Source organism: Lissotriton vulgaris, chromosome 6, assembly GCF_964263255.1.
Source record: "Lissotriton vulgaris chromosome 6, aLisVul1.2, whole genome shotgun sequence".
NCBI classification, from domain to species: domain Eukaryota; kingdom Metazoa; phylum Chordata; class Amphibia; order Caudata; family Salamandridae; genus Lissotriton; species Lissotriton vulgaris.
This window is the reverse complement of record NC_141694.1, coordinates 980,444,055-980,469,318: the sequence shown is the minus strand read 5'-3', so window position 1 is coordinate 980,469,318 and position 25,264 is coordinate 980,444,055. Positions and strand designations below refer to the sequence as shown.

Sequence of the window (25,264 nt, the reverse complement as noted above, 5' to 3'; positions counted from 1 at the left end):
GGCACGAGGCAGGGGTGCCCCCTCTCGCCTCTTTTATTTGCTCTGTATGTGGAACCCCTCGCGCAAAAGATCCTCTACCACCCGACATTCACGGCATCACCTTTGGCCGGGAACCCCATGCCATTGGCCTATACGCCGACGACATCATAGCTGCCATCGACCATCCCGAAAGTTCCATCCCCGCCTTTTTAAAGGAAATAGACTCCTTTGGTACCATATCCGGTTTCAAGATAAACAAGGGGAAATCCCTGATCCTGCCTCTAGGTAGGAATGCCCACACACAAACATAAGCGCCAGCATGCACCGGAGGTTTGCAAATGACCGCACAACTCCCGTACCTGGGTGTTACCCTCACCTCCTCTACGGACTCAACGGTCGCCCTTAAATACACGGCTCTTACCTCTCAGATTCGCATGGATTTTACACGCTGGTCTAGGCAACCCCTCTCCCTTTTGGGACGAGTTGCGGCAGTAAAGATGTCGACCCTACCAAAGATTCTGTACGTTTTCCAGACTATCCCAGTAATGCCTCAGGGTGGCACCATCACAGCCCTACAAGGTGCTCTTCACCATTTTATCTGGGGGGGAAAAGGCCACGCTTACATAGACAGCTGGCGTATCGGAGAACAGACGATGGGGGCCTTGGGATTCCCAACCTGTTGCAGTACTTCCAGGCCTCTCAACTTCGCTACCTGGTGGAGTGGTACAGACCGGAATCTGAAAAACTGTGGTTATTTCAGGATAGAGCAATGGCTCGAATGTCCCTTTGGAAGGTCCCGTTCCTCCCTCCTCCCGCATCCCTTGTCTGGGATGCGGTCGCCGTTCGCAGAGGGCTGACGCCCTTTCCCTCCCCGCTCACTCCCATCTTGGACAACCCGGAGTTTCCGCCTGGCACTGACCCTCGTGCCTTCCCGCAGTGGCGCGGCACGAGCTGTCGCTCCGCTGGTCATCTTTTTCACTTGCAGGGTTTTATTCCCCTCTCTGACATAGAACGGGGTTATGATGTTGTTTCCCCTCACCTTTTCCAATACTTTCAGATAAGACACTGGATCACGCACCCAGACTACGCCCCCCTAGTTCGCAGACCCATGACAGAGTTCGAGAAGTGGCTGGTCACAAAGGACACGGACAGACACCTTATCTCAGACCTCTATAAAATGCTCACACCCCCCACCCCGCCGGGTCGAGCGGCGGGACAAAAGCGATGGGAGGCGGAACTGGGGAGGACCCTGACAAACCAGGAATGGAGCTACATCTATTACAGAGCTTCTCACACAACACACAACACCGCAAGCAGGGAGGCAGCAGTGAAACTATCCCTTTATTGGCACCTTACCCTGGTACGGCTTAACAAAGGGAACCCGACTCGCAGCGCGCTATGTTGGAGAGGATGTGGGGACAGGGGCACCTTAACTCATCTTCTCTGGGACTGCCGTGAGGTTCGAGACTACTGGACCACAGTCTTAGATGACATTGACGCCACATTTGACACTGAAATCCAGAGATTCCCTGCGTATGCCGTCCTAGGCCTTCCCAATGCACTCACTTTCCCCTTAAAATCCATGCGAGGCCGTCAGATGGGGATCGCCATGCAAGCCGCGTCACAACACATTTTGTCGCTTTGGAGTTCAACTACCAAACCCACACACACGGGTTAGCTGCACAAACTCTGGTTTACCTTAGGTATGGAGCGAATTCACGCCTCCCTTACGCAGACTGACTCTACATTTCGGAAGGTTTGGTTGCCATTGCTATCCCTCCTTTCCTCCGAATTTAATGAAGTCACATGCCCTAGATATCTCTGGTTATTGCGCCTCACGGAGACTACACTTGACCACAGTGATCAGATGAGGGGCTGCGTTCCTCACTATGGGATCATCTTAGCGATTATCTTCCTGGTATGGCACACTGGTTGGGGTGGGGAGAGGGTGGGGAAGGGGGAGGGGTTTTGGTTTTGGTTTCTGAACTTCTGCTTACACATTTGACCTATTACTTACGGCCTTTGCACTAAACTTATGATCGGGCACATGTATATCACCTACAACTCAATTCCCAGGGAAGACATGCTTGTCTGTCTCGCCGGCTTTCTATGCATGTTGTCTCTTCATTGCAATGTAATACTTGCTTTTGCTTCTGAATTCAATAAAACAAATTTAAAATTAAAAAAAAAAGATTAAAAAAAAAGAAGTTATCATTAGGGAACACAATAAAGTCTGCCCCTAGGAGCAGATCCAGATCTACCCACTAGGCTAGCACAAAGCAAAGATAACAAGCATTGGCATAGCCAATAGGTCTCGCCTTTGAGACATTAGAAGTGTTTAGACATACAACAGTTGATATTGCACCAAGGATATTGTGCTGCATAATTAAATACTTATAAGGTCCCAAAGGCGAGACCTATTGGCTATGCCAATGCTGGTTTTTACTGTCTGTCACCAACAGGCAAACCTCGTTGTTGAGGTACAGTAAAATGCCCTCCTTTCCAGGGGAGATGACTCCTGTGGCAAGGAAATCTTTTTTTTTTTTTTCCAAAAATAAAATCCAGTTTCTGGATTTTCTTTTTGAAAAGAAAACTGTTTTTTGCAGGGCTGCGTCATGATGGCGCAGCCCAGCAACAAACAACGAAATACATTGGCAGGAACCACTGTGATGGCGGTTCTTTTCAATCCATTATAAATGACCGCATGCTTGGCAGTCATTTATAATACACTTGGGGGGACGGTCCCTCTGCCGGGGACAGTTTAACACCATCGCTGCTGCAGCAATTCCCCTCCTGTGCTGCATGATCTCTATTCCCATTGTTCATGACGAGCTCAGCTCGTCATCAGCACAGCTCAACCGTGCCTCATGACGAGCTGAGCTCGTCATGAGCATCAAAGGCCCTGGCTGCCAAAGTATGAATTAGTATCAAAGCATGGGTTCAAATATCACAGCACCTAAGTGGCTTTTGGCGAAAAAGACAGGACTGACAGAATGGTGCACACACGACTTGGCCAATGGACAGCTAGGCATGATAATGTGAATAATGAAAAGAAAAGAAGGAACATCATCTGTTTTCATCATTTATTGGGTGTCTCCCACACATTTTGGCTACTTGTCTTTCAACATATTTGTAATTTCACATGTATGATATAGGAAAAAATTCACTAAACCATGCTTTGGCGCTATTTTAAGTACCCTTGTACAGAGCGATCCTACGTGAAATGTTTGACTAACTTGATATGCTTTAAACTACAGGCCGTGGCCTTAAGCATCCTTGAGTATTTTATTTTGGTTGCAGTATTCACGTGAAAAAAATGCCTATTTTCGGTGGCCTGGTTAACTCATGTTACGCGGCAGGTTGCACGGAAATGAAACATCTGAAGTTCATTTGGATGATTGAATGCCAGTGATCCGTGTGCATGGGTGAGCACAGCAACATTACTTTTTAAAAAACGACTATGTTCACATGCCAGTTTTCAAAAGCTCTCAGCAGGGACAGGAAAGGGTTTGTCTCAAAAAGTGTTGGTTTGGATTAATAGACCACTCTGTCTGAAGAGAAGCAGCATGCCACCAGCACCTAGCCGCTCCTTAAGTGACGCAAGTAGAATTACTTACACTGGCAAGATAAGCCATGGCAGTGCGGTGCCGTTGTCATTTAAAGTGTTCCTACTCAGTCTTTTGAAAGTAAGATTTTTTGCCATAATTTACTGGGCACAGACTACAATGCAGATCTATGTGATGCGGTTATGATACATTTATTGCCAAAGCATATGTCAAGAAAATGAGGCGCTTGCCAGGCAGTATTAAAAAGAAGCATTGGCCGCGCGACCGGGAGTTGTGTGCGCGCACACAATAAGTAAATAAAAAAACCGCAAGTGGTGCGCGCTTGCACGCGCAATGGGAAAAAGTGCTGTGGACGTCGCGCGCGCCTGTGCACGTAATAGCAAGCTGGTGGCCAGCAAGGTAGCACTTTTAAAGCATCTACTAAATGTCTCACTAGACAGCGCATGTGCTGGCTCTAGCGAGACCTCAAAACAATTAGCCCCAGAGGGAAGTGACCCCTACCCAAGCCACATACCAGTTCACACAAACCCACCAGTCAAATGCCAGCAACATTCGCTGCCAGCAGCATGCTAGTACACACATAACCCCAGTCAAATGCCAGCCACACATTGCCAACCATACGCCAGTCCACACACACCACCAGCCAAGCTCCAGTTCTCAGACATGCCAGACACACAGCAGTCCACACACTCCGCCATGCAAACACCAATTCACACGCACCACCAGCCAATCACTAGTTCACACAAATATACCTATTCCCTGGTGTCTAGGTTTTTCTGCCTTCCCCTGGGGCAGGACTGCCTAAAATATTACCCATCTGCCCCCTTTGGGTGCGGAAAACAGAGGATATGCCTGTTTCAAAATGGAGAGCTACCCTTACCTAATGGGCTGCTACCCCAACCTATACAAATAATTATTTCCCTTGTGTCTTGTGATTTTGCGCCACCCCCTGGAGCAGATCGACCTAAAAAATGTACAAACCTCCCCTAAGGGTGGGATGGAAAACAAAGGAGATGCCATTTTAAAAAATGGGGAGCGACCCTTGCCCAAGGGACTACTTCTCGCCATGCATGCAATGCATTTCAATTCACTGCTGTCTAATGGTTTCCACCCCCAGATTGGCCTAAAATGACAGCTCATATGCACCCTTGGGCGGCAGAAATAAAGGAAAATTGTGCCCTAGAAGGGGAGGCCATGGTGATCGCTCTTTTTGCAAACAATATTAATAAAAGAGTCACTGGTGCCTATAAGCTTTCCACCTCCCACCACCCTATCCCGGGGGCAGATGAGCCTAAGAAGTAGGCAATCTGCAGCAGGGAGGGAGAAACTGCCAAAACATCTGCCCATATATTTTGGGGATCGACTTTTGCCTAACTGGCTGCCCCTAGCACCAAAAACATATCTCTGGTGTCTAGTGAGTGTCATTCTGGTGCCGGGGAGGAGGTGGCAGCGGAAGCGCTTCAGCTGTCATACCTGGTGGGGGCATCTGGTGGGAGCAAAAGGGAAGTGCCAGTGCTTCCCCCATGGTGGTGCAAGGACACACTGGGCACGTACTCAGGACCCAGGCAATGGTCCTGAGGACATACCCAGCATGTTCTTAGCACCTAACTCGTTAAGAAATGGGAAGCCAGCAGAACCACAATCTTGTGCAATAAAGAAATATAGACACAGGAGGCACAGAAAGAAATTGAGTTCCCAAAAACAAGACACAATTAGTCTGTGTCCATGTGGGCATGCTTATTTAGCACATTATGTAAAGCTAGACTTCATGATTTTGTTTATGCTTCTTGTCAGTGTTTGGCCTCTAAAGATGTTATCACCTCGGCGAGCTTGAGGATGGTGAATTAAAGTCATGATTGTGAAAGGAATGAATAAGCAACTGTCTGAATGTTTTTAGGTATGGCAAAATCTTGCAGCTATAGGTATGAAAATAAATCATATGTGTTAGGTTAATTTGTGTTGCACCCTATTATTCGTCATAATTTCCCGTTTTCTGCCAGGTATCCTTCGATTTTTTGCCTGACATGAAGCTACTTCTGGGGCTATTGTGACTCTGTGTACTGCTGTTCGGTATCACGGTCAGTGTGCTCTTTCCCTAACACCATTATTATAATGGCCATTGATATAGTGCCCAAAAATTGGGTAAACACACTTGGAATATTTAACTTTAGAATAAGGCCCAGCTAAGTCGGGAGAGGAAATGGAACAGTGAGACAGAAGTTAAATGCCACACATGGGTTGAAGTGCACATTTACACTACCCACATGTATGATTGAGAACGCATAATTTAATTGTGGTCATAAGACATTGGATTACTAGCTGAGGGTGGTAAAACCCTACATAAGTAACAAACACAATCCTTGTCAGAGTGAAGTCATAAGCAAATCCCAAACTAACCTGTGCCCAACCTACAAGTAGCTTGGCACAGAACAGTCAGGCTTAACTTAGAGATAATGTGTAAGTATGTATGTAGCACTTCAAACACTCATACCATGAAAAAACAACACAAGGACAATCCCACACCAGTTTAGCAAAATGATGTAAATTTTAGGAAATAACATAAGAACAAAATGACAAAATTCCAATCAGTAGAACTGGAGGCATGCAATTTTGAAGATTTGAGTGAAAATAGTGCCAAAAAGCACAAAATGCCAACTGTGGATATCTTGTTGCGCTAGACCAGGACAGAGTCACAAGTTCAGGCTGACAGTAATTGATTGTAGGCTGGCTACAGGCACCCACTTAGGCCCATTGAACATGAGTATCATGAATCCTGGTTGCAGAGAGTTGCAGAGTCCTGCATCGAGGATGTGTTGAGGGGCTGCCAGGCTGTGATGTAAGGTTATACGTTGCTTTAGAGGATCATGTTGATGAGGGGTTGTGATGCGAAATCCAGCATCGAGGATGCACCATGCAGCTGAGCCAATGTGTGGGTTCTGAGAAGCTGCAAGTCTACCATTCAAGGGCCTGCGTCCTCATTGAAGATCTTGTCAACAAGAGACTTGCGATGTAAGGTCTTGCATTAGGGATGTATTGCACAGCGGCCATTCCAATGGAGCTGGGAGGCAGTGCTTTGGTTCTACTCAGGGTTGTACCACCCAGCAGAGGAGATCCGTCAGTTGTGCCGGATCTATAGGTGGGCTGCTGGCAGAGCACCTTCAGGCCCTTTCACAGGGGTCCAGGGCTGGCAACACTTGGCAGGGTAGTACTCACAGACGACAGAGTCCAGGTTCCGGTGTTAAGGTTGTTGGAGCCTTCTGTCCCTAAAGCCTTAGTCAAGAGGGCAGCATATCAGCACAGCAGACCATCAGTCCTTCAAAGCAACAGTCCAGCAGAGTGGCAGTTCTTTCAGCAGCACAGCGTTCCTTCTTCATGGCCAAGTTACCCGGTCCAGATGTGTAGTGATGAGTTAGTTGACGGAGGTCCAATATTTATACTAGGTGCCTCCTTTGAAGTAGGAGAACTTTTAGAGGTTTCCTATTGAAATGAACAGGTGTATTCCCTGCCATGGCTCGAGACTAACTCCAGGGGGTATGTAGCCCTTTTTGTGGAGGCAGAACACAGCCTATTCAACTGTAAGTAGAACTTTGCCCATGCTACGCCGTCCCAACCTGACAGTGATGGCCCATCAAAGCACATGCAAACTTTCTAATATACATAGCTGTCTAAGAGGAATACACACATCCCAACTGTCAGCTACACCCAGTCTTGTGACCCAGAGACAGGCTACAGGCACTAAATGGCTATGGTAGGAAAACACCCACTTTCTAAAAGTGGCATTTTCAAAATTGTACTTTAAAAACTGACTTTACCATAAGAGAGGACTTTTCATTGCAATTCCAAAGACATCAAACATGAAGTAATCACCTGTTCCCATGTGGAAGTTACAATCTAATAAATGTAATAAGAAAACTCCAATGTTATCCTATTGGCAAGGTAGTCCTTCCAGTAGTGAAAAATGAATTTAAGAGTTATTCCCTAACAGGACATGTAAAACTAAATAGCACATGTCCTACTCTTTAAATACACTGCTCTCTGCCTTGCGGGCTGTCTGGGGCCTAACCTACGAGTGACTCAAGGTTTGGGCCCAAAAAAAGTGTATTATGCCAGGTACTTGGCTGTGGGCAGAGATTGTACCCATCTTCAAGAAGGGCTCTTCTCTGCTCTCAGCCAACTATAGGCCTATTAGTTTAATAGACGTCCCCCAAAAGATTTTTGCTAGGCTGATCTTGGACCGTTTATTAGAATGGACCGAAGATCACTCAGTCCTGAGCCCATACCAGGCGGGTTTCAGGAATAAAGTGTCCACTGTAGACCAAGTCTTTCGACTTTCCATGATATTTTGGAAATCGGTACAGCTGGAGGGTGGCAGCCTCTACACTGTATTCGTTGACCTAAGAGCGGCCTTCGATCTGGTACAGCGTAGGAAACTCTGGTCCGTGCTCTCTGGTTTGGGGGTCCCACAACACCTATTAACTATGATTATCAGATTACACACTGATAATTACGCCCAGGTAAGATGTGGCCGGGAAGGGACATTGTCCAACAAATTCCCCGTTGACACAGGGGTTAGGCAGGGCTGTGTGCTTGCACCGACCCTGTTCTGCCTCTTTGTCAACGGAGTAATAGCGCATTTGAATGGGGTTGAGAATACAGATGCTCCCAAACTTGGAGGCAGCAAGGTGCCCGCAATTATGTTTGCGGATGACACCCTGCTGCTCTCCAAGTCCCCAATGGGGATTCAGCGAGTTCTCAATGGCTTCGAGGCATTTTGTAAAGACCATGGCCTAGAGATCAATGCTTTGAAGACCAAATATATGGTCTTCAACCCTCCATCTCGAGCTCGCTCCAATCCTTCCATTGGATCTAATATGCTAGAGAGGGTCCGAACCTTTGACTACCTAGGGATCACCCTAAATGAAAAAATGTCATGGGTACACCAACGGGAGAAAGCGCAATTAAAGTTGGCCCAAATAGCAGGCGGAATTACTAAACAATCCCCAAAAATAAATCCACTTTCAAGCCGGTGTGTCCCGCCCTAGAGATTTACAGAGCACAAGCTAGGGGAGCGGCTATGTATGGAAGTGAACTCTGGGGCCACACGTGCAACCGTGATCTGGTAGTAACCGAGAACAATTTTATCAGACAGCTCCTATCGCTTCCTTCTAGCACACCCTTGCTGCCTATTAGACTTGACTTGGCCCTGAGACCTTTGGACGAAGACATGGGCCTGCGGCCCCTGTTATTTTGGCGTAGGATCTGGTCAGTTCCTGAGTTAGCTAATTATAGGTTAGAACTGCAAGAAATCCTTACTCTCCCAAACATCGGGAAAATTCCATGGCTACATTTTATTAGGAAAGAACTAAGGAAATTAGGGATTCCCATCCTATGGTCTGACCCGCTTACATCTTGTCCCGGGGTTACACGGAGGCAGCTTATTATCCAGTATCAGGAAAGTAAATTTGCTACCCATATGCAAGGAACTTCCCCTGGCACCCTAACGTCATCATTTTTAATAATCAAGGACAGCTATAGGTTCGAAATTGCCCTAGACATCATAGCCCCAACATCAATCAGGAAACTGTATCTCCAATGGAGGTATGGTAGCTTACCGTTACGTGCCCTTACTAGTAAATGGGCCGACCCATCCCCGTCTCATTGCCCCGGATGCAAATCCGAACAAGAAACTGAATTGCACATATTGTTTTTCTGTAATGCGTATGTGCAGGAGCGGAGAAAATGGATTGTCCCACTATGTAAAAACTTGGGCTTCTCCCGTTGCCTGCAAGCATACAGGGTTTTAAAGACGGATCTATCTGGTCATATTGTCTTTGCTTTAGCCAAATATCTGGGGTCTGTCTGGCACAGGAGGAGACATCTTCTAAATGGGGATCTATGAAAAATTGTTATAATGGAAAACCCTGAGTCAGATAGTCTGAGAATGTCCAATGGCGGGTCCTTATATTTGTATAACGTTTTTTACATGTTTTTATGCTTGTATATATCTTAATATTTACTGTTTTACATTCAATGTTATCTGTACCTTTTATGGCACATGATGCCGAAATAAAGATATGAATCTCATTATGCCAGGTGGAAATGGCAGTTATAAAACTGGGCACACAGGCTGCAATGGCGGCACACAAGCTGCAATGGCAGGCCTGATACACTTTAACTGGGATACCTAAGTGGGTAGCAAATTAAATGCTGTAGGGGGGGAATTGATTGAAACTCTACCTCGCTGCCGACCTCGCTGGGGCTAAAGAAGCGAGAAAGTTACTGCCCACAACGCTGCCAGACACCGCCACCGGTCACTCCACACCGTCGCAGCCCCTTCACTCGTGCGCGGCCGCTGTGTTTGGAGGACCGATGGGAGCTGGGAACTACATATCCCAAGCTCCCTCGCGGCCCTGCTAAGGGGGATTACGCGCCAGGAGGCGCCATAAAACCAACGTCACCCCCGGTGGAGCGGGGGAATTGATTGAAACTCTACCTTGCTGCCAACCTCACTGGGGCTAAAGAAGCGAGAAAGTTACTGCCCACAACGCTGCCAGACACCGCCACCGGTCACTCCACGCTGCCGCAGCCCCTTCACTTGTGCGCGGCCGCTGTGTTTGGAGGACCGAGGGGAGCTGGGAACTACATATCCCAAGCTCCCTCGCGGCCCTGCTAAGGGGGATTACGCGCCAGGAGGCGCCATAAAACCAACGTCACCCCCCGCATCGCGGGAGCGCCGGGCTAAGGCTGGGCAAAGAGCGGGCCCTCTACGGCCAGAAGAGGCCGGGCCGGGCCACCCCCCTAACCTTCCTCACTCCTTTCCACTATTTCACACAAGGCATCTATGCAACCTGATCAATAAACGGATACTCGAGCTTTCCATGCTGTGACTCACTGGTGTCTAAGTATGAGGAAGGTAACCAAAAGCTCCAGGATGCCCACCTTAAGATCTAGTACCAAACAGAAGGTGGACACCCCACAATCAGTACCTACACTCACAGCGATTGACAAAATGCTACAGCAGACAATAGGGGTTGTAGCCACTGCGATAGCAAATACAGAAAGGAGGCTGTCCCTACCACCAATGACAATCATCCAAGACACACAAGAAGTAACAACTGATCTTTCTGTAGTCACTTTAGATGCTACAGACGACCCAGACACTAGCCTTGGTGTTACTTTCTCCTTTGCCGAGCTTCCATGTGCCCAGGCCCCCACTGAGAACAATAGGGATACAGTGAACATCCAGACCAATTTAAGCACTGTGTGCCCCACAGAAAAGGCGACCTCAAGTAGCACTGAAGAAAAAATATCTAGAGAAGGTCAAAAACAGGGGGAAAAAAGGGACAAAACAATACAATAAATCATAATTTAGTGGCACCTATAACTACCTCCACACCAGGAATACCCTGCTGGGTGGCAAACATGGTAGCAGACCTGAAAGCAGACCTAGAAGACACGATCACTGCCTTAATCAAACCCCTTATGTCAAAAATCAACAGACTAACATCTCTAATAAACAACAAGGGGGTTGGCCCCACTAGGCCAATTGGGACATGACAGCGCATTATCTAAAGCGGGACAAGATGGAGGTATGTCTAACAAGACACCAAAAGACAAGGCAGAACTAGTTAATGAACCTACTGCAAACAGACTAAAGAAAGTCAGGCAAATGAACACCCCAATAGTAGAAAACGTCCCCATACCCCCTAACCCTTGCAGCTCTAGTGCCACCTCACAGGTCCAAACAAAACAAGGCAAAGGAACCCTCCAAGCCTCAAAAGATAAAACAGACCAAACCCCAAAAGAAAAGACCACCACAAACCCCCCTCCAGTAAAAAATGCACCTGAAAAACTAAGATCGACCCGATTCCGGACAATCAATCTCCCACCTGAAGCTTTGCCCTTTGTGGTCGTATTGACAGGAGTTCCACCATTGAAAGAGGGAAAAAGGGAAACACACTTGGAACTAAAAAAATAAATGTGTGCAATGGCTGCAGATAAATAGACCCCTACCTCCAAATATCTGTGGCGAAAGACTTACAGTAAGAAGGGGGGAGTGGATCGGGAGAGGAATAAAAACAATAGCAGGGGACATAATAACAATCAATTTCAGAGACATTGCAGCAGTGAATTACATATGCAATGCACCCCCCAGCAGATCTCACACACAAATTCACCCCTTACATTTATCATATTTTTACCCGTATATACCCCAAAGACCAGCGCAGGCATATAGAATGAGTAGGGTTCAGCAGCTGGAACCACAGCATAGACTCACCCAATGGCAAATGCCTTGCCAAGGCACCCCAGCTTATGACCCCTTTCTATCTCAACATGTGCACTAGAATAGGTTCAGTGCTCTGGAAGAGGTGGACTGACTTGTATTGGAGGAAACCAGTATCTTACACCCCATGAAGAGACTAGAAGAGGAAGGGCCCACTGGGACAGGAATTCGTACATCGAGTACCCCAGGACATAGTGACGGTAGGGGGGCCAGTATAAGGAATCTGAAAACAAAAAAGGGGGAATGAAAACAATAGAGCAACTAGATCAAAAAATAACCCCCGTTCGAATTAGGCGGAACAGTGAAATTACATTAGAACCCCGCACCAATATAACAACAATAGGGGAAGTTAAGGTAGTGCATTCACTAAGGGAACCAAAAGGGTTTCCCCTGGAGGACAACCAGGATAGCCTTCGAATTATATCCTGGAATATTGTAGGACTAGCAGATAAATATGAATACCAGGAATGGCGGAATTACATAAATAACTTCCAAATCATATGCCTGCAAGAAACATGGGCGGTTGACCCAAATCTGTATAGCATAGAGGGGTATAAATGCTTTTCTGTCCCGGCCATAAAATCACCATCGGGGAGAGCGATTGGGGGACTAATAATGTATGTTGATCTCCTTATTCAAGGGACCTGGTTTAATTATATCTGGGATTCACGAAACATACAAGCGGTAGGGTATCGCTTTAAAAGGCTCAACCTCCTTTTATTAAATTGGTACAAAGCTATAGGTACGATGGGAAAGGAGTCCGTCACAAAAGAACTGGACTCCCGATCTATTAAATAAGACACCCAACCCCCCCAGTATAATACTTATGGGGGACTTCAATTGTCATCTTTGCGAGAACCTAAGACCATTGAACAAGGATTGGTCACAATGCACCGTATCAAAAGGTCCACATTTTGCACATACAACTGAGGGATGGGATTTAGAGAAACTAACAAAAAGGCATAATCTGGCCCATACTATGGACCTGATAGAGCTAGGAAGAAATGGAGATCCTAACCCAACATTCAAAGGCAGAGGCTGCCATTCGTACATTGACTTCATTTTAGCTTCACCCCTTATAAAGAGAAGTATTAGCAGCATGGCCATAGACACAAGCACCTTTAGCGACCATAACCCTCTGATCTTAGTATCAAAAGGCTTTAATTTAAAAAAATCTCCACGTAGAACAGATATTGTAGAAAAGGCAGTGGACCAGGGGAGGAGGATCAAGTGGGCTAAGATAGACGGAGATAAATTCTACAGAAGATTAATAACAGAAGGGCAAAACGCTATAAATACATGCCTTGATCCCAGCGTGGGGGGAGCAATAGTGGTCAGTGCATTTGAAGAAATTGCACACCATGTAGACAATTTACTGAAGACTTCTAAAGACAGTAAAGTACCCCCTACCCCGCGTTGGTTCGACTCTGACTGTACTAAGGCGCATAAAAACCTTAAACTCAGCCTCCAGTCTCGTCCCAGGGACAATCTTAAAATAGCACAGTACAGAACAGAATACAAAAAAGCACCGAGATCCCGCGAAAAGAGCTTACAAATACAAGCCTGGGAGGATCTAAGGGACTCGGCAGAAAGGGGAGATATATCGGGATTCTGGAAAGTTATTAACACACCATGTTTCCAGGACCCAGGAGTACCCAAAATAACAAATACCATTTTACCGGAACAATGGCAGACCCATTTCCAGAGCCTCTATAATCATACAGGACAACTAACCCAGGGTAAAGGACCGAGGTTAAGCCAAAATACACAATTGGACTTTTCCCTGGAAGAAGTGGAACTGGCAATAGCAGGACTGAGTAAGAACAAAGCACCCGGCCCTGATGGTATACCCCCGACCTCTACCTGAGCAATATAGATCTATGGGCTCCACTGCTCACGAGGGTTCTGAACGAGGCAGTGGTGGCAGCGCTACCTCGTTCCTGGTCAACAGCAACCATAGTCCCGATTTACAAAAAAGGGAATCGTGATGACCCCCAATGTTATCGCCCTATATCCCTCATAGACGTGACGGCCAAGATATTGGGCCGTGTCATTTTACATCGCTTGCAGGAATCGGCGGAGGAGAACCAGGTCTTGACAGACATCCAATATCGGTTTAGGGAGGGCAGATCTACCACTGATCAATGCTTGAATCTCTACCTCCTGACGGACAAATATACCATCGCTGGCAAGGGGGCTATATACATGGGGTTCATGGACCTCTCCGCGGCTTTTGACCGTGTAAATAAAGAAAAACTTTGGACTCTATTGTCAAACTTAGGAGTGGAACAATCATTGGTAGACGTCCTAAAAACTCTACACTGGAACACTTCCGCAACAGTACGATACAACCGAGAGGGAAGCAGGACTGAGCCCTTTTCATGTACCAGTGGAGTGAGGCAGGGCTGCATCCTGGCGCCTTTTCTGTTCTCTATATACGTTAATCTCCTGGACAAAGAACTACTCAAATTGCGTGTGGACTCACCCCAAATAGGACACCGAGCGGTGCCCGTATTACTCTACGCGGACGACGCGGTGTTGTTAGCCAGGACACCATTGGGGCTGCAGAAGTTGATCAATGGCTTTGTCGACTTTATGGCTAAACTTGACCTATCGACAAATCTGGAAAAATCTTACGTCATGTCAGCAGGAGTTAAAGAAAAAGGGAAGTTTACCTATAAAATTGGGTCACACAAGATTGGACAGGTTAAGACTTTCTCGTATCTTGGTGTACTGTTCAACGAACAATTACATTTTAACTCCCTGGCGAACAAACACGCAGCGAAATTGGTGGCGTCATCAGGAGCCATCATGGGTTACGGGAGAAGACTTGGCAGATGGTCCCCAGAGCAAATGCTAAACCTGTATAGATCAGTATGTTGTGCCAAGGTCACTTACGGAGCAGAAGTATGGGGTTTCATAGACAAACAATTGCAGCAGATCCAGGTGGAAGAAAACAAGTTCTTTAAAAGAATCTTGAAATTGCCGCAGAGCACCCCGGCCTACATCATCCATGAGGAAGTAGGGGAGCCCTACATTGAAGACCGTATTAAAATCAAACCCCTCGTTGCCTGGATTAAAATCTGGATTAACCTAGAAGCGGACCTCACAAGACAAATCCTAAAAGACTGTCTGAAACGTGACAGAGGGGGTTATATACCATGGCTGAAGTATGTAAAGGACTCCCTGGAGGCAATCGGCTGTAAAAATCTTTTTACAGCCCCAGAATCCTTAACCGGCCATAATAAAACAATGGTTAAAAAACTCTTCTCAGAATGGACACTCACGACTAGGGCCGAGGTGGAAAGGTGTAAGCCTACTGTTTTATCTTATTGCTTACTGACAAAGAAACAACGAATGAAACCATACCTCACTGTGATGCATAATGCCCAGGACCGATTCTATATGACTCGGTTTAGACTAAATATGCTACCTCATCTACTTGCCGTCCCCTCTGTGTTCACTCTTACATTGGAGGCTAAGGGTACCTGCGGCTGCGACGCTAGGTCTCCGCAGGATACCCTTCACTTTGTTCTGTTATGCCCCTTTTATTCTGTCCCAAGACGCAAGTTTTTAGTAGGGATTCTGAAAGAAACTAAACTTAGACAAGCAAAAATGGCCCTGAGGTTTCTCCAGGAAGCCTCAGATGCACACACGTTGTTTTGTACAGTAAGTTTTATCAGGGTTGCAATGAGGTTAAGGAACACCAGAGAAATAATTGACTGTAATAATGCTACTTAAACAGAGACCCAATTATGAAAATTTCCCTTTCCTCTTTGTAAATGAAATGAATTTTTAGCTCATTCTTTTTAACTCATTTTTAAACCCACTTTTAAAATATATAAAAATGTGTATGTATTGTGTATGTACTTTTATGGTGTCTTTTTAAGTGCCGAATAAAGATTTAAATTGAAATTGAAAAATGCTGTAGGCCTACTAGTAGCATGCAATTTACAGGCCTTTGGTACACGTAGTATCACTTTACTGGGGACTTATAAGTAAATTAAATATGCCAATTGTGTGTAAGCTAATTCAACCTTGTTTAGAGGAAAAAGGATAAGCACTTCACCACTGCTAATCAGTGCTAAAGTGCACAGAGCCCTAAGGCCAGCAAAAACAAATATAGCAAAAGGGTAAAGACAAAACGTTTGTGGGTGAACCTGCAGAGAGGTTCAGGTTTAACAGTGGTCTTTCTGGCTGCAATGTAAAATAGTGCAGTAACATATGTCATAGGAAAGTATTATTCTATGTAACAAAACCTACTTTTATACAGTAAATAAGTCTAGGTGTACCCTGTAAGCTCATAAGGTTGGGTGCTTACTGTGAGCTATGCTAAATATGAAAGAAACAGCCGTCCCCATTGTGAATGGCTAGCAATTTTTGTTTTTCACTGTTTAGGTAAAGTGTCATTTTTCTATGATGAACACTGCTTCAAAAAAAGATTTATTTTCCAATTTTGGGCTAGAAAACTGTTTCAAACTTTCTTTTTACTGTTTATAGAAAATCTAGTCCAGTTTGGTGAAGGTAACTTTTTAAAAAAAATCATCATATGAGCAGCGTAAAAACCTAACACTAATAAACAGCAGACTTTTCCTTCCTTGTAATGACTGTAATTTGCATCTCAATTAAGTGTGAAAGGGGTGCAGCCAAGAGACAATAGATTACTTTTATCAGCAGGGCAACTATTTTGGGGCAATCACTGAACACTTTGTGGTCGATTATGATGTAGTTTAGAAACTATTCCGACCAAATCGGTTTTGGAATCGTTTCCGACCGACTCAGTTTCTGCGAGTCCGACCGATTACGATGCTTCCCAACATCATTTGGTTGGACTCGCTTTGACTTCAATTGGAGCCTGTATTGCGAGTGAGAACACAGGCTCCCATTGAAAAAAGGGGTGGTTGGGAAAAAACATGCATCCTTGTGACAGGCACCCCATGGTGCCAGTCACACTGTGCATGGTTTGTAAGAGGGGTCCCTTGGATACCCCCATTGGCCCCACCGGAGGCCTACAAGTGAAGGGGGGGTCTGCTACGGGCCCCGAAGTCAGATTCTGACAGCTGTTTTGTGTCAGGCTGACCGATTCGGAATGGCTGTCCCATTCGGTCATCGGAATTACTCATTTGGAAACTGTGTCCATAGAGCTGTACTAATTGGCTCTGAATGACTCTGGCTGTTCGAATGCCATTCGGAAATGATTCAGACAGCTCGAACAGTTTCCTTGCATCCTAATCTGTTGTCTGGAAAGGTGTGCGATTCAGTCGGAATCATAGGTTCCGAATTGGATTCACCCGTTCTGAGTTTCCCGGGTGGCATCATAATCGACCCCTTAGCTGGGATGGACCATTTGGGAGAGTATAGGAAGAGATAATGTCAAGACACAGGGAGTTGCACTGGTCCTTTATGATTTCAATGTGCCACAAGAAGGCCCAAGTGGCAGAAGCTTTTCATTTGGAGAGTACTCACAGACATTTGGGTCTTCCCATAGTGTGGAATATGTTTTCAGATTAGGAAGGAGTACTGATATAAGTATAACAAAATATGATTTCCTTTTTTCTTTTTGCTCTTTCTTGCAATAAATAAAAAATTTTAAAAAAAAAGAATCATCTTCTCTTACTCCATTTGTGTAAGTAGCAGTACAAACTTATATCAACAATTCATTGTCCTCGCTGGTCCCCTTAATCTAGGCTTAGTTCCCTACCTAACTATTACTCAACCTATAGAGTAGAATTTGGCCTCTGATATAGGTACGGTAAGCTTAATTTCCCTTGGTTAGAATGATTCGGAAGGATTGATAAAGCATTGGCTATTACAAGCTGACTCCTAAGTCAATCAGCTAGAATCATCTTCTCTTCATATTAATACTGCTGTCACAGCTTTCGACGTCGCCGCAGTTACTCTCGCCCCACTCGGAATGGTTATGTTAAATGCAGAGAAAGCATTTGACCGAGTGGGGTGGGAGTACCTATGGGCGACGTTGAGTGCATATGGAATACAGGGACAATATCTTGGTTGGATTCAATCTCTATATGAATCACAAACAGCAATAGTTAGCTATCTAGGAGCCAATTCGGCTAATTTTTCAATCAAAAGGGGGACTAGGCAGGGGTGTCCTCCATCACCCCTGTTATTCGCTTTAGCCTTGGAGCCATTCTTAAATGCACTAACAGCTCAGGATAATATAATTTCAATAGAGCATGGAGGCAAGAGTCTGAAAATCACAGCTTTTGCTGATGATATAGCTATATACACTACCGACTTAGTTCTGGCCATACTTAAGATAATTGAGGAAGCTAGCAAATTTGGTGCCATATCAGGGTATAGGTTAAATGTGAGTAAAGCTCAAGTAATTGCGAACTATAAGCCTATACAACCGATATTCGGGCTTTGCTCAAATGCTATTTACTTAGGAGTTAAACTTACTGCCGATATAGGGAAAATCATAGCACTGAATTATGACCCTCTACTCAAAGAGATTGCTGCTAATCTTAAAAATTGGCATAAGATACCACTCAGTCTGGTAGGACGTATAAATATAATCAAAATAAAGATTGTACTGAAAATATTGTATTTATTTAGATCCATCCCTATGCAATTGAATAATTTATATATTACGAAAATAGAGAGTATATGTAGCAGCTATATCTGGGGCTATAAAAAAGCCCGACGGTCAATGACCGCATTGAAACTCTCAATAGAAAAGGGAGGATTGAATTTTCCGGACCTTAAAATTTATTTTTTTGCTACCTTTATCCAACGTATACATAGCCTTTTGTCCAAGGAAGGTTCCTTATTCTATCATCAATTTATGCTGGGAGTACAAAGTAAACAGTTTTTATTTCGCGTGCATGACCCAAATTACTACAAGAGGGTCAAATTTAAGACCGCAAGAGATATCAAAAGAATCTGGGATCAAATTATGATTATTGACAAAATTCAATTTTTTAATGCTGAGCTACAAATCTGGGGGAATCCAGGGATGCCATATATTTTTTCTGATGGCGCATGCACAAAATGGATAGATCATGGTATAAACACTTTAGGAGATCTATATGGATCAGACGGCCTTTTGAGATTTAGTATACTAAAAACATTCTATAAAATTAGCGATGCTATGTATTTTAAATATATACAGATACAAGACTTTTTGGTCAATAAAATGAAAATTGGGAGAGTAGAACACTCAGATACTCTACAATGTATTTACTCTAGTTATACTAAATCGCTTATCAGCAAGAGCTATGCTTGTCTTAATAAAGGCCGAACAGGGGATTGTGCGAAAATGGGGGACAAATGGACCAACAGATTAGGAGTTAATATCAGCCCCAATCAGATTGCAGGATCGCTCAAACAAATTAACCGGGTGGTTCAATCTTCAAATTTGAGGCTGCAATTTTATAGAACGGTCACTCAAATCTACTACACGCCTCAAAGAATTGCTAGCTGGACCTCTGGAAATATTTCTAATGAGCTTACCAAATGCTTAAAATGCAGTATGGAAGCTGCTGGAATAGAACATATGCTTTATCAGTGTCCGAAACTTACAACATTTTGGCAAGGAATAACAGCGGCTCTTAATAGTAGACACATAACTTTGCCTGTCTTTCGGCACACTTGATATTGCTAGACATACAAGATATTAATAGTAACTATAAAGATTTGATATCAATTATTTTTGCTTGTGCTAAGTTGGTCATTGCGCGGACTTGGATCTCGAAGGAACCTCCTAATGTCATGGAATGGTGGCACCTAATACATGAAATACATATAATGGAGCTTTCACTTGCTAAACTTAGGGGCCCTAAGACATTAAAAGGGAGGGAAAAAATATGGGGAACGTTTATTAATTAAATACGTAATTGTTTTGAACCAGCATGTCAGCACTATTGTTATGATTTGAATACTTGTAAATAATATTTATACTGCAATCCTCTGCTTCTTGCACAATGACAGCGTAATGTACATATATTTATGTAATGATATAGGTATAACAAAATATGATTTCCTTTTTTCTTTTTGCTCTTTCTTGCAATAAATAAAAACATTTAAAAAAAAAAGAATCATCTTCTCTTACTCCATTTGTGTAAGTAGCAGTACAAACTTATATCAACAATTCATTGTATCCCATGATGCATATGGTTGTGCTGATTCTTCCCCCGGCCGTCATGAAATGATCATAGCCTGGATACAGAGAGTCACAAAGCTCATTCGAGTTGCAGCATTGCTGGTGAATGAGAAAAAAATATGTCTTGTGTAAGGTGGAGGAAAACGGCTCGGGCGAGGCATGGATGGTGAGTGAGATGTAGCAAGAAAAAATTGCTAGAAAGAGAATGTAGTGAGACATCTGAGAGACATCTCTTCTAACAAGCATAACATAAGACATGAACATATGAGGGCTGAGGAGTGCAAATAAGGCACTCTTGCTCATCAAGAAATGTCATCTCTGTCTAATGAAATAGCATTCCCTCAGTAAAAACACATTTCTTTTGAAAGACAAAAACTCCTTTCACAGCAAGGTTTACAAACAGTGATTACAACATCACAATTTACATTTGGGTATATGGTAATGGTGTACTTTTTGTGTTGCTAAAACTAGGTTTAGAGGATGGCTGGTAGGATATTATTTTGTGATAGAGAAGACCTACATTTTACTCTTACCGCACAATGCTCTTGCATTTAACTTTACCTTCTTTGTAGATACCTGATGACCAGATCACTGGTGCATATTCTATCAAATGTGATCAAACTTCACTATGTGCAGCTGCATTGTGTATTCTAGTAAAAGAGTAATTTTCATCTCTGACTCCTTTACCTTTCTTTGTAGATTAGATTTCCTGTCAGACCCTGAACAAGAGTTTAACAAAGACTGGGCAACAGCGGTGAAGTTCATTGGTGCTATCAATTTTGGAACCGGCTATGAGAATATAAATATATTTATGGCATATTTACCACACCGTATACTGACGAATGCCGATAGATGTCCATTCATCACTGACTTCACAGCAAAACAAAACATGATCTGCCAAATGTTAAAACTGCTACAAGACTTAAATACATTAAGCGGTATGTATCTTTTTCATGCATGTGTTTTCAGATTTTTAATATATGGAGAATGGTTGAAGATAATCAAGCATTCTTAATGTTTCTTTCATCCTTTCATCACTTATCGATAGTCAAAGACTGAAAAGGCACTCTTTTGTGAAGCTATATTTGATCATAAATGTACATTTCCAGCTAAAAATAGTTCTATTTATGTGTACACGGAATTTATAAAAGCCCTGCATAACATTTGGGTGCTTTGCTGGGTGACATGAAGAATTAATAAAACTGGGCCTTAATGTTCAACAAAGCAAATTGCATTTCCAATAGCTGTCACTGCCACCCTAGGACTGCTTATGTAAGCATCATCACCTTTCTCGTTTTCTGATCTTTCCAAGTCCTATTACTTCTCCTGATATGAATCTGGACCGCCTTTTCTCTGCCATTGTACTTAAGATCCCTTGCCTTTGGCAACCCTTGGGCACATCCACATCATTGTTTATCTTTTGGACAAAACTTTTAATGTCAGTCTCCTATAAATGAGTCATAAGAAGCCGAATCAGTTTTAGGTGCTCAAAGGTCGATATTTTTATTTTTTAAACAGTATTACTCATTTTATATTCGTCAGAACATGGAAGGCTGAGAGAAACATAGGCACTCATTACCGGTGGACCCTTAATTCCAATAGAGAACTGTAATCCCAATAGGGGCCAGTAAAAGGAGTTACAAACATTATCGAGATTACACATCATTAGTGAACACCAGGTGTCTGCAGTGTTTGACTCAGACATTTTCCAAGAAGAAAACAGGTGAAATATTAACTGAAATGTGGTAATGCCCTACTTCTTTACGGCTTCAATTACACAGGTGCTGGCTCCTCTTTCCTGTTGACTATTGTGCATATGCTTTGCAACTACACTGCCACGCCTTAGCCTGCCCGCACGTTTCTGTTGCTGTCAATTGTTTGTTTGCCACAGGGCAATCAAAGGACCACCACTTTTAACTTACAGCTGACTCACTTCTGAACATTTGTTCCGATGCCCCCCTGATTTTTTTGGTCCTGGGAGTGCTGCTTTTTTCCCCATTTGTCACTTTTCTGCGGCTTTCGAGGCATCTGTGGCATCCACGTTTCCTGACACCTTCAAAGACTTGGCTCTATCCTAGGGCACTGGTTGCACGGAACAGCACGCCTCAACTATGTCTGCCCTCCTGGGGAGTTTGGAGGGTGGACATGCGGCAAGGAAGTTGAGCTGTAGTGGAGGACATTTACCAAGGCACATATCCTGTAATATAAAGGGGTTGAGTCTGATTTCTCCTGCACACCCCTTGAGGAGGAATATTCTTTGGCTGTTCAGCTGAGGGTGGAGGCGGCTGGAGTGTACTGATTGGAGGAAGGAGGTACGTGACCATAATATATTCTATTTTAGGTCAAGCCTAAACAGAGCGCATGTGCTTTCTCTTAGGCATGCTCTATCTCCTATTTGGGATTCAAGCATGCCCATCGATTTCTATGTGTTCTTTGTGGTGCCATTCACAAATGCTGGCTTTTGAATGGTACATCGGTTGTACTCTCCCCTCCTTAGGGTGCTTGGTTCCCTCCCATGGGATTTCACTCATTGTTCCTTCTGTTTGGCCATCGCAACGCATTTACCATTGCTCTTGGTTGGCCATCGCAACACGTTCACACAATAGTATTGGGTATGATTACCAGATAGTTCCAAGGACACAGTGTTCCCGTTCAAGAGACAATATCTGAATCGTACATTGCTTGTGGCATGCCTGTCTATTGTTTCTGTGTTTCACCCATCCACCCACCTCACACAAGATCTGCTTACTACAGAAAATTGCAGTTTGATATAGTGCAATCCTGACCCAAAAGTATTGAAGCGCTTTACATGATCACCAGTTGCATTATAGACAAATGCATTCAATTTTCAGGCAGGGTATTAAGTGTTTTGCGCAGAATCACAGGAGGCTTGAGCCGACGCTGAGACTTGAACCTGGTGCCCCAGCTTCAAGGTCGGCCACTCTGGCTATTAGGCCACATCTGAACGCTGCTCTCTCCTGTCCTTTATCTCCCTCTTTCCTCTTCCTCACATGGTCACTCCTTCTAGGCATGCCTCGCTCCGTATTTGTCCTCACCCAGGTCCCGCCCTCCTCTCCGTTTTCTCCCTCTTTCCTCCTCCTCAGGTTATCTCTCCTTCTATCCCTTCCTCACTCAGTCTTTCTTCTCTCACTAGAACCTGTTATAAACAAATGACGAGGCCGCGTAGTGAAGTTTGTTCAGTCAGATGGTTTATTTAAGTTAAGGGGTAGAAAAACCCGACCAGCAAGACCGGGACCAAACGGGCAATAACGGCCGTTAGGACCGAACACTGGCCACGTAGTGGAAGCAGGCAGCTCGAGCTCAGCACGAGATGCACGCTGAGGATAGGGAGAATATAACACATCTCCTTTCCTTAAACAGTGGAAAAGGAAGACGTACTAAAGTAAATTGAACAAGGATGCACAGCAGAACACAAAAAGAGGACACTGCTTAGAACACGCAGTTTCCACTTTTAAAATAAGGTACCAAGTAACACAAAACCTGGTAAATGGCATTACTTAGAACATAAGCTTTTCAAGTAACTTTCAAGTAACATAAGACCATGTAACCCCACACCCTTCCTTAGGCAGGCGAAAATTACACAAAAACTTTGAAAATTTACACAAAATCTTTCAAATAAGCAGGAGCAACTCTTTTGCGAGTTGGTCTGCACACTTCTTCAACGACAACCTTTTTGGTGACAGGCACATGAGTGGTAGGCTTGGCCTTTTTCTGGTAGAGTGCTACCCTGCGGAGATTCCAAGTTTGCCCATTCTGCAGCCTAATGTAGTTACCAAACACAGACTTTACCTGGTAAGGTCCTCTGAACTTGTTGAACATATTCTGATTCCCTCCCGGTTTCACCTTCACTAAATCCCCTTCAGCTCTGTTAGTGGAAGCACTATTTCCCAATTTACTGTGACCGCTCCTTTCTACTTTCCCATGTAGCCAAGTGGGAATCAGCTTCGTACCCGCAGGCCTCCCTCGCATGAGTTCAAAAGGTGTGACAGACATGTTACTGTGAACAGTTGTGCGGTATGCCCACAACATTTCTTTAATCTCCTTCTGCACTGACCGACCGGAAGCTAAGGCAAGTTGCATAGTGCCCTTTACAAGTCTGTTCACCCTCTCGCACAATCCGTTCCCTTGAGGATTGTAGAGTGACGTGCGGAGGTGCTTTAAGCCCAAAAACACAAAGTAATTCTCCATGGTCGCCGAGGTGAGTTGTGTGCCGTTATCTGTCAAAACTATTGAAGGAATCCTCTCACGCCTAAAAATCTCATCCAGAACCTTGACAGTGGATTCAGCAGTGATGCTCTTCATAAAAGCAACCTCTACCCACCTAGAAGCCGAGTCCACTAACACCAAAGCAAACTTCTCTGAATCCAGCAGGTCATGAAAAGGGCCTATAAAGTCAATACAGACCTTCTGCCACGCGCCATCGTCAGAAACAATTTGTCCCCTAGTATCCTTACTAGCGCGAACCTGTAGCCTCTTTTCTGACTCTTTGCACGACTGACACTGCTCAACCCAACTCTTTACCTGCGCATCAACTCCCGGCCACCAAAAATCAGCCTTGACGCGTTTGCCAGTAAGGGTTTGACCTAGGTGGCCCTCATGCGCCAAAGCAATGATACAAGGTCTAAGGGAAACAGGTGGTATGTATTTCTCACCCCGCACGAGGATGGACTCAGTCAATAAAGACATTTCATCCTGTAGCTGGACGTAAGGCCTAAGAGCAGGTGAGACTGTACTTTGTCTTGACACCCCTTCCTTGCACATCTTAATCAACCCTTCCATTACAAGATCCTTTTTCATCTCCTCCACCCATTCCTCCTTGGATATAGAAGAGGGTAAATTACTCCCCAGGTCATCTAAAAACGCAACTACACTCTCAGTTACCAACTCCTTGGGCAGCACTTTAGTGTCCGGCAACCTCGACAAGCAGTCAGCAACACTGTTGCACCAACCAGGTAGGTATTCCACATTGCACGTAAACTCTTGAAGGCTAACAGCTAGTCTCGCTAACCGCCCAGAGCAATTCCTAATACCCCCCGGAGCTAGAACCTTCAACAGTGGCTTGTGGTCAGTTCTGAGTGTGAATGTGATCCCCCACAAATACACACGGAAATACCGAGTGGCCCACGCAGCCGCCAATGCTTCACGCTCTATGACCGAGTAATTCCTTTCAGTCTCGGTCAAGGAACGTGACGCAAACGCAACAGTGTTCTGTTTACCACCACCTTTTTGTGTGAGAACTGCCCCGATCCCAACAGAGCTGGCGTCAACGGTGAGGATAGTGTGAAAAGA

The 25,264-nt window shown here is 44.6% G+C and overlaps 1 protein-coding gene across 1 annotated transcript in view; it reads left to right on the top strand.

Moving 5' to 3' along the window:
• Window positions 1-25,264, top strand: part of C6H6orf58 (chromosome 6 C6orf58 homolog) — a 951,187-nt gene that overhangs the window by 640,077 nt on the left and 285,846 nt on the right. Inside the window, exon 5 of the mRNA XM_086927013.1 lies at window positions 20,654-20,892. Within this exon, the coding sequence (XP_086783139.1) occupies window positions 20,654-20,892 (239 nt within the window). The remainder of the gene's footprint in view (window positions 1-20,653; window positions 20,893-25,264) is intronic.